The sequence below is a fragment of the Talpa europaea genome (genome assembly GCF_964194135.1).
Source record: "Talpa europaea genome assembly, chromosome: 6".
In the NCBI taxonomy this organism is placed as follows: Eukaryota; Metazoa; Chordata; class Mammalia; order Eulipotyphla; family Talpidae; genus Talpa; species Talpa europaea.
In genome coordinates, this window is record NC_140072.1 from 81,466,227 (window position 1) to 81,479,565 (window position 13,339).

The window sequence follows — 13,339 nt, forward strand, 5'->3', positions numbered from 1 at the left end:
ATCACATTTGGAAAATAAAATATATGAATTATGGCCTAAAGGCTTTTCAATATTTGATCCCTGACTACCTCTCTAAATCCATATATTACTCTCTTTTCCTTTCTATATTAGCTCCAACCATATCAGCCTTCCTTTTACTCACAAATATATAGAGCATATTCCTTCCCTTACTATTTCCTCTGCCTAGGTCTTCATATAGTTTACACTCCATTTTTCAGATTTCTACTTATGTTACCTCCTCAGAAGACTTCCTAAGGCTACTCATTCTCTGCCTCAAGTTACTTGCTATAATTTTATTTTTTCTTCATAACTCTCTTAAATAATTTATTCATTTAACATGATTTTATTTATTTATTTTTTTAATTTTCTAGAGGCATGTCTTATTTATTTATGTTTGTTTGTTTGTTTTATACATGCACTGGGTACAGTCAGAAGCGCGGGAGGGTGAGAGAATTCACCAGAGCCAGAGTGGGGAGCAGAGCAGGCAGAAGGACTGAAGTACACTGCTGAGGGGAGCAGCGGGCGGCAGGAGAGGTCTGCGCGCCATGTGGGACCCTCCTCCGGTGGCCGGGGAGCAGCCGGGGATCGAACCGGCACCGCAGTGGCCGCAGGCAGCTTCGCAACCCAGCGCTCAACCGCTGCGCCACCGGGGAGGCCCATTTAACATGATTTTAAATCAACAGTCCAAAAATGTAAGCTTTCTATTGTTCCTGCTGTATTCTCAGTATAAAGAATAGTTATTTTACATTGAGTGGGCCCTTATTAATTACCTGATTAACAATGAGAAATGCTTACAATGACAATTATACATTTTTTAAAGCATCTATTATTTTAGCAACACAGGCAAATTTTTTTTCCAACTTTCCCTTAGTGAACATGTAGTCTATAATGGAAAAATAAATGTACATACACATTAGATTTAAAAAATGTATAGGACTTGTTATCATATTTGAATAGTGGATATTAGCTTGTCTGTTCTATTTTCTTTATATTTTATCCTCAAAACTTTCTTTACTGAACATTCTTTTAAAATGAAAAAGAAAATTTATTCAGATATATAAAAATATGAGTGGCATTTGAGTGGCTTCCCATTATTGTTAGTAAGAGCATTAAAACAGGCAAGCCACTAAACTATATCAGGAGAAATTCAGGAAGTATAATTGGGGAAAGCATTTCTTGACCAACTAAAGTGACTAGATCCTTGAAAAACTACTACTAAGGGTGAATTTGGAAACCTCTCTGGAGATTTACTTTCAAAGAATAAAATAGCTTTAGTACATTACTGCCCAAAGACAAAGATATTAACTACTACATAACGTCTAAGGAATTTTTAGAGACTCTCTGACTATACTCACTGCATTTCACACACTGAATAGTCTTGATCTTAGAAGACAAAAGACATAGTATATGTGGAACCATAACTTTATCATAATTCCAAGTTCAAATTAAATAATTTCTAGTAAGGAATTTCCATATACAAGAATGTTTAAATTACAGCCTCAAATCCCTTCTTCAATCTGTTAAATAAAAACTCTAAAGTTAAAAAAAAAAAAAAAAAAGATCTTAACACTTAAAGGCTGAAAACTAAATTTCCTGAATACAAATGTGTATCCATCCACAGAAACATGTTTCACAGAAAATAATTCTACAGCATTAAATCACTGGTAATCTTTGTGTATGAGAAAATAAATTGGACAACTTCAAATACCTTCATTTTCTTTGTGAATAAAAAAAATTACTATTCATTATCAAATCCAAGAATATTCACATCCCATTCAAATCACAGACCTTCATCAGCGCAGTTTTAATACTATCATGTCTAATGTTTAATATTAATTTATTAAATAAAACAGAGTTTTTGAAACACATATTTCATACAGATAAATGCTGCTTTAAGTCATTGAAATTACTGCCAACAAAAAACTTACCGCCTGTCACTTCACACATTGGTGTGATTGCAGAGTCATCTAAAGGTACACCTGTCAACTGTTCTGATTCTACTGACATGGTGCCAGGCAATCGCAACACTAACGCAAAGAGTCTCTGATCCCAACGAAAAGGTTCCTTGGTCAATTCACTTCCAGGCAAAGGAGAATTAAGAGGTAAATGGAGCTGAAAGTAGGGGAGAAAAAGCAGTAAGATTTCCATACACCATTTTTTTCCAAAAGGCCACATAAATCATACTGATATTAAAACCAAGGAAATAAGCCCAAGAACAAAAGTCTAATACGGATACAGCTAAAATCACACAAGAAATATTGTTAATTGGTTTCCTAAGCTTTACTGAGAAAGTATCAATTGGAAAAAAATCTATTACTGTAATGTTTTTCAGATTTTGATTCAACTAATCACTGATTTCAAACCATTTCATTTAATCATTAAAAGAACCCTGTGATAAATATTTTATAACTCCTATTCTTCTGATTAAAAAAAAATGGGTCTCAGAAAAAATAAGTCATTTGGCCTCCTGGGTCTGAGTCAGTTCTTTTTCTGTTAGATCACAGTGGCCTCAAACATATCTACAGTTCTTAATAATAAACTTAAATATGCTTTATTTTACACAAAACATTCTCAAAGCATTTGTATAAATGTAAATTTTTATCACTCTTAATTACATATTAAATGGAATAAAAGTTAATGATTCTTAACACATTTGAGTAAATGTAGAAAGTTTGGGAATTTTTGCATGCCTTTTTATTAATGTGTCTCCCAGTCTCCAACAGATCCTCTAAATCAGAAGGTAAGTTTTAAAGTGATTCTAATGGGACCTTTATACCAACAGAATAACTAGTAGGGTCCCAACAGAATCCACATATCAATCTGTTGTAACATCACGGAGTGGGAAAACCTGACAGTATGTGTCTCATGATGAGATGCAATAGGAAGTCGTAACATGGAAATAAAAGGTAAAGGTTGAAACTGAATCTAAGCCTTCTTTAGTTTACAGGAACTACTGGGGATATAAGATCAACTTTTAACCACCACCACAAGGGAACAATCAGTCAAATCCCAGAAATGTGGGACAAGCTATTGGACAGATGACCTGGCTTCTCCAATAAATCAGTAGCATGAAAAATAAGAGTAAAGAATTGGGAAGTTTGGTGAAACTATTACAGAATAAGAGACAAAATAATGAAAAGTAAAGATTTTTGAGACAATCAGGAAAATCTGAAATGTTGTAGGAATTACTGATATTTTAAGTGTGGTAATTTTGCGTAGCAAAACAAATCCCTTCATCACATAAATCTTGTAAAAGTAAAAACAAATCCCAGGATCAACATACTCAGGGACTTATTATCTATATAAATATTGGATACACAAATTAGCTATATAAATATTTCTTTAAAATCTAGGACTTTAAAATGATCATTTTCCAATTTATTGAGAGTAACAGAGTTTATATTACTTTTACCACAAAGTGAAACAGCTGCATTACTTACCCTTTCTATTTCTAATCTCAAGATTTCTGAACTTGATAAATTAGCAATTGAAGTTATTCTACACTGACTTAACATTCAAGTTTCTTCACTGACTTACATCAAACCATTTAAAAAAAATTAGTTTCTATTCTAAGAGTTTCTAAGTGAAGCTGTGCTAACCTAACATATCTCTTCCAAAAGAATGCCAAGAGAATATGCTGTAAAACTCCTTCATCAAGATCAGCCAAGGTCTTCCTCTGGCTCTGACTGACTTGAAACAGAAATAAGAGGAAACAAATAAGAAACACTGACAAAATCTGGGCTGGGATGTTCTCTGAAGAGGGTTCTCTATTCTGAAAGGCTCTGTGATACTTGCAAAACAGCTTAGGAACCCCCAAGTCCTGGCTGCTATTACTATATCCTGCTGGAAGATAAAGAAAGCACTGTTTTCATCATCTCCTTTTATCTGAGACCAAATCACCTTTGTACTTGGGAAGCACACTTACCAGGTTTCTCCCTAAGATCACAGAAACATCAACACATTGATGGTACTGGAGGAAAGAGGGTTTCAACTGTAAATGCAGTAACTCTGAAAAGTAATGGCAGCATGGGACTATATCAAGAATCCAGAGGAGGGCCTCCCCGGTGGCGCAGCGGTTGAGTGCTGGGCTGCGAAGCTGCCTGCAGCCTCTGCAGCGCCGGTTCAATCCCCGCCTGCTCCCCGGCCACCAGAGGAGGGTCCCACATGGCGCGCAGACCTCTCCTGCCGCCCGCTGCTCCCCTCGGCAGTGTGCTTCGGTCCTTCTGCCTGCTCTGCTCCCCGCTCTGGCTCTGGTGGATTCTCTCACCCTCCCGCGCTTCTGACTGTGCCCAGTGCATGTATAAACAAAACAAACAAATAAATAAATGAAAAACATGCCTCTAAAAAAAAAAAAAGAATCCAGAGGAAAACAACGAAGACAGCACTGCATAGACACCTCATATATAAGCAGTGAATGGGACAATGACAGGCCCCATACTACACACACATCTAATCAGATAATAATCACATATACATAGAATAATCAGGTAACAATGAGTGTCTACAACAGAAACAAAAAGCAATGACAGAATGAACTTGGGCTGTACAATGCTAACTCTAGAATATACTTCAAGCAAAAAACTCCCAAACCCAAAAAGGGTCACAAGCATATTTTACATACAGCTATATCAATTTTATAAAGTTCTCAAATATTTATTCATTTTCCTATCCTTCTGAATATCTCTACCTCCCCTCTCTCACTCAAAAAGGAAATAAAAAATCCCCTATAGCTATTAAGTAGGAAGGAGTAATGGCAGGAAAACAGGGACAAGAAAAGATAAAGTCTCAACAGAAAGTATTCATAGGAAGGTTATTCCAAATCTAAAGTCTAAAGCTGAAAAATGGTCTAACCACCATGGAAAGCTGTGTGGAGGAACCTCAAACTACTAAAAAATGGAGCTACCATATGATCCAGTAATTTCATCTCTATATTAATCTACCCAAAAGACAAAAAAAACAAATTTGAAATGAAACCTGCACATCTGTATTTACTGCAGCACCATTAACAGTAGCTAAGATATGGAAACAACCCAAATGCCCAAAAGGTGATCAAGAAGATGTGGTATATAAACACAATGGAATATTAGTCAGCAGTCAAAAAATACAAACTTACGCATTTGCAGTGACATGGATGGATCGGGAAGGGATTATGCTCAGTTAAATAAGAAGGAAAAAAAAAATACTGGATGGTCTCACTTATAGGATGAATATAGGGGAACCAAACAAGGGATCAGGAAAAAAAACAAAATAAAAACAAAACTAGCAGGTATAAGACAAATTGAAGACATTCAGCAGGGAAGCGGGAGGGAGAGGGATCAGAACAGGGGAGGGAAAGTACACACGAGGCTAAGGTGATGATTGGTGGTGGGAATTCTAGGGGATTTAGACTCTAAAGTCTAAAGTTGAAATTCTAGCAATGTCTTCAAATCACAAAAAGAATTCTTTCTGAATATACAAACATTGAGAATCAAGACCAACTGCATATAAATCAAAAAAAGCGTAAAAATTGGAAAAATGTACAATAAGTATGAATTGAATAATTCCCAAAAGCGGAAATACGGGGGGGAAAACCCCAGAGGAAACTCTTGTGGCCTATAAGTCAGACTCATACATAAAAATACTCAAATGGGGGCCTCCCTGGTGGCACAGGCGGTTGAGTGCAGTGCTGTGAAGCTGTCCACAGCCTCTGCAGTGCCGGTTCGATCCCCGCTGGCCTCGGAGCTACCCACATGGCGAGCAGACCTCTCCTGTCTCGCCCGCTGCTCCCCTCAGCAGTGTCATTTCATCAGTGCTGCACCTCCCCCTGCAGTGATCTTCAGGGCTAATGGCTGTTGCCATGGTCCCTGAGGTCCGGCATGGGCAAGGAACCATGCGCGCAGGGGGAGAACAGCAAACTCCCTAAGATGCAGAGAAGCCAAATGCCTGCCAAGAGATAACAACTACCAGAAGCCGCCACAAAGATGATTAAAAGAAATGCTGACCACCTGGAACCTTTAATAACTAGGCTAATTCAAATGAAACATTACTAAACTGTGTAATAATAGAATTGTTAGTTTTATGATTTCTCTGATTGTGTCCTTGGCTTTGTTAGCTTTGATCTTATGAAAAGTATATTCACCCATGCTAATTAATAAATAAGTTAGTGGTAGTGAGTTAGTTATTAAAACAAAAAAGTAATTACATAGAACAAAAGAAACAATTAATAGCCTGTCTACTCAAAAATGTAGCTAGGTCCAGATGTAACTTCGGACTGACCTGTCTGAAGATAGATCACTTAGATAGATAGATAGATAGATAGATAGATAGATAGATAGATAGATAGATAGATAGATAGACAGATAGATAGATCACATAGATCACTGACCTGTCAATGATAAGCTAAACCTATGAGCCAGCTGGTTTAGTTCACTGATAACCGATTCTATGCCTTTAAAAAAACATATATATACTGACTACAGACTCAAATAAAGTTGCACTCAGATTTACACTCTCTCTTGAAGTGTATCTGTTTGTCATTTCTTTCGCCGACTTCCTGACCACCCTGCGCTCTTCTCTCAACCCTGAGACGGCCTCATCGTCTACTGTTGTACGGGTCCGCGGCACATCAGTCTGCCTGTTCTGTTCCTGGCTCTGTCTCTGGTGAATCCTCTCACCCTCCTCCCACACATCCAGCTCTTGTATACATAAAATAAATCTTTTTTTTTTTTTTAAGATTTATTTAGTTACTTATACAAGCACTGGGTACAGTCAGAAGTGCGGGAGGGTGAGAGAATTCACCAGAGCCAGAGCAGGGAGCAGAACAGGCAGAAGGACCGAAGTACACTGCTGAGGGGAGCAGCAGGCGGCAGAAGAGGTCTGCGCGCCATGTGGGACCCTCGTCCAGCGGCCAGGGATCCAACCGGCGCTGCAGAGGCTGCGGGCAGCTCGCAACTCAGTGCTCAACCGCTGCGCCACCGGGGAGGCCCTACATACATTCTTAAAAAAAAAAAAAAAAAAAAAAAGCTCAACTCATAATACTATATGAAATTGAGATACTAATTCATCCTACATCACATTAGCAAAATAGTTTGACAATACCAAATAATAACAAGTATATATATTAATGGGAACTCTCCAATACTCCTGCATAAAACTATTTCGGAGAACCATTTGAAATTGCTTAGTAAGCTGAAGATGAACATATCTTAGGACCCACAATATTACCGTTACTTATACATCTGAGAGAAAATCTCAAGTATTTTCACTAGAAGTCTTTAAAAGAATACTACCTAAAGTATTAGTAGAAACAGAAGACATTTGGAAACAACCTAGTAATCCAATATAGGAATCAATAAAACAAAAACCTGTGCTCTAAAACCAGACTTGAAACAAATAACCTAGATCTTTAAAATCTAACAAGAATAGATCTCAATAGATCTTATACATGCACACATAAAAGAATATAAATTATGAATTCATAGCTTGATGAATTTTCATAAGTTGAATGTCTGCATAACTATCACTTACATGAAGAAACAGAAACTTACTAATCCATAACTCCTCCAATTGATAAATTTTGCCTGATTTTGAACTTTGTAAAAACGAATTAGAGTATGGTCTCTTTGGCTTATGATTCTTTCATTCAATATTATGTAATGGTGTAGTTCATCCATACTGTTGCATGTAAGTATAAATCACTGCTGCCATACTTCAATTTTTTTTGCATTTGCACAAATATGTAACAATTTATTCATCTTTTTGTTGCTGTTGATAGGCATCTGGGTTGTCTCTAGTTTGGGAATACCATGAGTGGCACAAGTGAAATTACAATACCTTTCTCTATGGAAAGCATATGTATACATTTCTGTTCGGTATACACCTATAGTAGAATAGCTCGCTCATAAAGTATGAATGTATTTACTTTTATCAGATATTGCCAGTTTTCCAAAGTGGTTACACTAGTTTTATACTTCAATCAGCAGTGTATATTAGAATATCAGTTGTAGGCCTCCCTCGTGGCGCAAGAGGGTGAGCACCACACTATGAAGTGGTCCGCAGCCTCTGCATCACGAGTTCCATCCCCTGCTGGCCTGAGAGCAACCCACATGGCAAAGCAGACCTCTCCTGACTCGCCCGCTGCTCCCCTCAGCAGTGTATGTCAGTCAATCTGCCTGTTCTGTTCCCCACTCTGTCTCTGGTGAATCCTCTCACCAACCCCTACCCCCACCCTGCATCCCCGCCTCGCTGCCCCCGGATCTCTGGCCTGCACCCTAGCTCCTGTATGCATAAATAAATAAAACTTATTTAAAAAAAAAAAGAATACCAGTTGCTCTGTATCTCCTTTACCAACCCTCAATTGACTGTCTTTTTACATTTTAGTCATTCTGGGATGTGTGTGTGTGTAGAGGAGTATCACTAATTTCACTGAGAGCAATGGAGCTGAACACTTTTTTATACATTTCTTGACCTTTATGCTATGCTCTTTTGGGAAGTGCCTATCAAAGTTTCATGCCAACTTTTTAAAAAATTGAGTTACCCTGTCTTTCTTACTGATTTCAAAGATTATTAATATATTCTTAAATGACTCCTTTTGGGGATGTAAGTATTACAAACATCTTCTCCTACTTCATACTGCTTTTATTTTCAGTGGTATCTTTTGATAAATAGGATTAATCTTAACATTTTTTTCCTTTCATCCTCTCATGGTTACTACTCTGTGTCCTCAAAAACCATGAAAAAGCTGTCCTATGTTTTCTTCTAAAAACTTTATTTTACCACATTTAAATCTGAAATACATCTGGAACTGAATTTGTTATATGATATGAGGTCAAAGTAAAGGTACATTTTCTGTCAAAATGATACCCAACTGACATAGCACCATTTGTTGCAAATACTATCTTTTTTCTGGAAATGCTGCTCTGAAACATTACCTTTTTCTTATATTGGTTGGCTGTACAATATGAGTCTATTTCAGGATTAAAAACAGTATTAGATATTAAAAAAGGCAGCAAAATGACATGAACAGAATGTCATCTATATGCACTGCTAAAACAATTATTTAGTGTGCTTTTACATATGCATAACATATACATGTAATAAAAGTAGGATAATATGACTGGAATCAAACCTATGGTATTTACTGTTTCTGGGATGGAGAAGAGCAAGAGAAGGAACACTGAGTAGGCGAACAAAGGAAGCTGCACCTTAACTAACTACAACATTCTACTCATTTACTAAATTTTTTAAAATCCACAATAAAAAGAACAAAATTAGGCAAATATGACAGAAATTCTTATATCACTATTCTTACTGAGAATACTAGATTATATTAATATGGAGAAAAACCCACTGATTATTCAAATTATTCCCATTTACGAGATATACACCTCATTTATAACACGGCATTATTTTATAGAAAGACAAAGGCATAAAATCTTAATACATGCTTCAAAAAAGGTATATATAATTTTCCAATCCCAAAGCTCACATTTATAAAGACTCTAACAAAGAGTTTTACTTGATCAACTACTAAGATATATGCAAGAGAAAGAGATATTTCCTGAAAATCCTGTATGCATTTACTCATTTTTTATGTACTCCCAAATATGAATAATTTAGGTTCTGGGGGTTTAAAGATGCATAATAAAATATGGTCTCACTAACTGAAGAATTCTGAGGAAAGGGATCACATCTGTTTTAAGCATGTGTTTAAGGACAAACATAAAGAAGAAAAGGAGAAAGTCACAATACTGACTACCAAGCAATTAATAAGGGTTTTTTTTATTCTAAATACTTGAAAATTGTTTTATTGAAGTTGTTTTCTGAGACGTTAACTGCAGGAAACTTTAGTATGAGAATACTCAATTTAAATGTCTAAATTAATGTTGCAAAAAAAATCATTAACAATTACATAGCAATATGGCAAACATTGTTTGATATCCTTTATATATATTTGTTTAACCCACAAAACAATCAAGTGAGAAAGGAGCAATTAGAATTTCCATTTACAAATAATAATACTTGAGACATAGAGACCTTTTTACTAGCTTGCGGGAAAGTACATAGGAAATGAGATAGAATTTAAACCCATGAAGTCTGGGCCTCCCCGGTGGTGCAGCGGTTGAGCGCTGGGTTGCAAAGCTGCCTGCTCTGCTGCGCCGGTTTGATCCCCGGCTGCTCCTCGGCCATCAGAGGAGGGCCCCACATGGCGCGCAGACCTCTCCTGCCGCCCGCTGCTCCCCTCAACAGTGTACTTTGGTCCTTCTGCCTGCTCTGCTCCCTGCTCTGGCTCTGGTGAATTCTCTCACCCTCCCAGGCTTCTGACTGTACCCAGTGCTTGTATAAACAAAAAAATAAATCTTAAAATAAAAAATAAATAAACCCATGAAGTCTAGTCCCTGATTCTGTACTTTTAAAACACCGTAATTTACTGCCTTACATTAACAGAAACCAAAATCTGTACTTTAAAAGTTCAAGTGAAATAGCAATATAAGGAAAAAACTAGTTCTACAAAATGGAAAAAAAAGTTTCATTATAAAAAGGTACTTTTAAAAAAATTTTTAAATCATCCATTCCTGAATCAATCTGGTGATTTTAAGCCACTAGTTAGTGTATCTTATAAATAATTTCAGATTTATTTCTACAAAGCCCAACTTACACTTTCCCCCTAATTACTCTTTTATCCAATGGAAAGAGGCAACTCACTCTTCTCCCTCTTGCTGTTCTCTTCCAATTCTCAAGTACATGTGTAATATAAGCAAAAACAAAACAATTATAGCATATTTTGAGGACTACGTACCAAAGGGCATTTTCTGAGCTTTTCAAATGTTTATAACAAGTCAATGGGATAGGTACTATTATTCCCATTTTAGAGACAAGTCAGATTGCATGTCAGGAGACATATTTCCTCAAATAACCCCTGTTATAATCAAGTTTAGAGCATCTAGGAGTACTACAAATTTTAAGAATTGGATAAATTAAGTGTAATTCAATAATGCAGCAATTTTCCCACAACTGTGACATCTGTAGTCTTTATTAGGGTCTTTAAAAAACTACATTTGGCAAAACTTCAGTTCAATAGACTAATAAGCACAGAAAATTACTGCTTATACTAACAATGTTTTATTTTTACTGAATACAACAGACGTTTTCAATTATTATTTTCAATGATTAATTTTATTATATCATTCTAGATATCTTATGTCATTTTTTTGGGTATCTAACAGAGAAAGAAATGTTAATTCCTATTTAAATTAGGAAGACTGCCCTATTTTTCCATCTTTCCTTTGGAGATCTAGCTTATTGCCACTTTTACCTTTTAGTATTCCCTGAGTTTAAGAAAAAAATAATTTCTCTAGAGGTCTAAAAAACAAAGGGCAGATTAGGTAGAGAATAGTCTAGCATTAGACACATTTGAAATTTATACACTTAGAAAAATATAAACTACCATGAGATACCATCTTACACCAGTGAGAATGGCACATATTAAAAAAACTAGCAACAACAAATGTTGGCGAGGTTGTGGAGAAAAAGGAACTCTCCTGCACTGTTGGTGGGAGTGCAAACTGGTCCAACCACTATGGAGAGCTGTGTGGAGATTTCTTGACCTACTAAACATAGAGCTTCCATATGATCCAGCAATTCCACTCCTAGGTATTTACCCAAAGGACACAGAAACATCAATTCCAAAGAACACCTGCACCCCTATGTTTATAGCAGCACTGTTTACAATAGCTAAGCTTTGGAAACAGCCCAAATGCCCAAAAATAGATGACTGGATCAAGAAGATGTGGTACATATATACCATGGAATATTACTCAGCATTCAAAAAAGATAAACACATGCAATTTGCAGCAACATGGATGGCGCTGGAAGGGATCATGCTCAGCGAAATAAGCCAAAAAGAAAAAGAAAAATACCGGATGGTCTCACTCATAGCAGGAATCTAGAAAACTTAAATAAGGGACCAGGAAAATGAATAACTATAAGAAAGTGAAAATCAAAATCAACAAAAAACTATGAACCAGAGACACTTTTTGGGGGGTGGGTGGCGGGAGGGGAGGGATTGGGGTCAGAATGGGGGGGTTGCAATTGTATGGAGAATATAAAAATAAAATTTATTATTAAAAAAAAGAAAAATATAAAAAGTGTTTTATATAAGTTTCCATAATTTGACTGTTTTACATTTGATTATGCTTCTTACTCTGTGACTTTGCTAAAGAGTAAGGCTCAACTAACTTTTAATTATTTAGTTACTCACTGACTCTGTATCCTAAGCATGGCATATCAGGATATAACACAGGTTATAACAAGACCAATAAACAATATTTAAGATAATGTTTTAGCAAGCTCCCTTTCATAGAAACTATTACAAAATCTCAGATAACCAAGATTGTCGTACATCATTACTTATTTTTAAACTGGCAAATCATAAAACAAAACCAGGTAAGTCAGTAAACAGTGAAAGAAGATTAAACAAAAAATTTAAAACATCATAAATTCACGAACCAAATGGTTTTCTGTTGATATACGTAACCTAACTGGCTCCTGCATGATGAACATACCAGCGTTCACCATAAAAGTCAGAATTGATCTGTATCAAAGCTTAAGGAGGTTTCCCCTTGCACCTGGATGTTGTGCCAACTCATTCTATTACTGAAGTAATTCAAATATGCTATATGCCCTTTAAAAAATACATTTCCCACCTTAAGTTTTAATGACCTATTTACCTAGCTGCCAATCCTACCAGGTCGAGAGAGGAGAAAAAAATTGGATTCTCTACTCTACCTGTGAAATGAAAGTAGTTCACAATCTATGGAAAGTAGAGGAGTAAGGGTGACAGAACGAGGATTATAATAAGAGCAGAAGCACTGCTCTGTGTCCTGCAAACAAGAATTATGTTTCCCCAATCCCAAAACATATACACACAACGGTGCAAACACACCAGTTTCAATAATGTTTGCAGTGGGTACAAAACCAACTACTATTACCTTCAACAGCTGGCTATGTGTGTAACTACCTAATCTCCATGGCTCTTTGCAGACATGAACTGCAAAGTCAGCCTAACACCAAGAGCAGGGAATGGAGAAACAACCATTTTCATATGTCGAAGCCATAACAACTGCCTCATCTAGCTCAGTGCTTATAGCGAGAATGTACATATGTACATACTTCCACTGAGGCACTCAGAAAATTAACCACATAAATTCTTACCTTATTCAGATATACAGAATGTGACCATATATTATTTCTTGCAAGAACTTATTACCGCACACAGCAAACCATCACTTTTCTATAGCTTAATACTAGTCTAGTACCAAAGAACTTATCACAGTATCAAAGAGATAATTATGTCATTATT

At 36.3% G+C, this 13,339-nt stretch overlaps 1 protein-coding gene across 2 annotated transcripts in view; it reads right to left on the bottom strand.

The window, feature by feature from the left end:
• The window catches only part of INTS6 (integrator complex subunit 6), a gene marked incomplete at its 5' end in the record, with an annotated part of 84,822 nt that overhangs the window by 26,866 nt on the left and 44,617 nt on the right, over window positions 1-13,339 (bottom strand). For both annotated transcript variants that reach the window (XM_084235147.1, XM_084235146.1), the window contains one exon: window positions 1,929-2,112. In XM_084235147.1, the coding sequence (XP_084091273.1) occupies window positions 1,929-2,112 (184 nt within the window). The remainder of the gene's footprint in view (window positions 1-1,928; window positions 2,113-13,339) is intronic.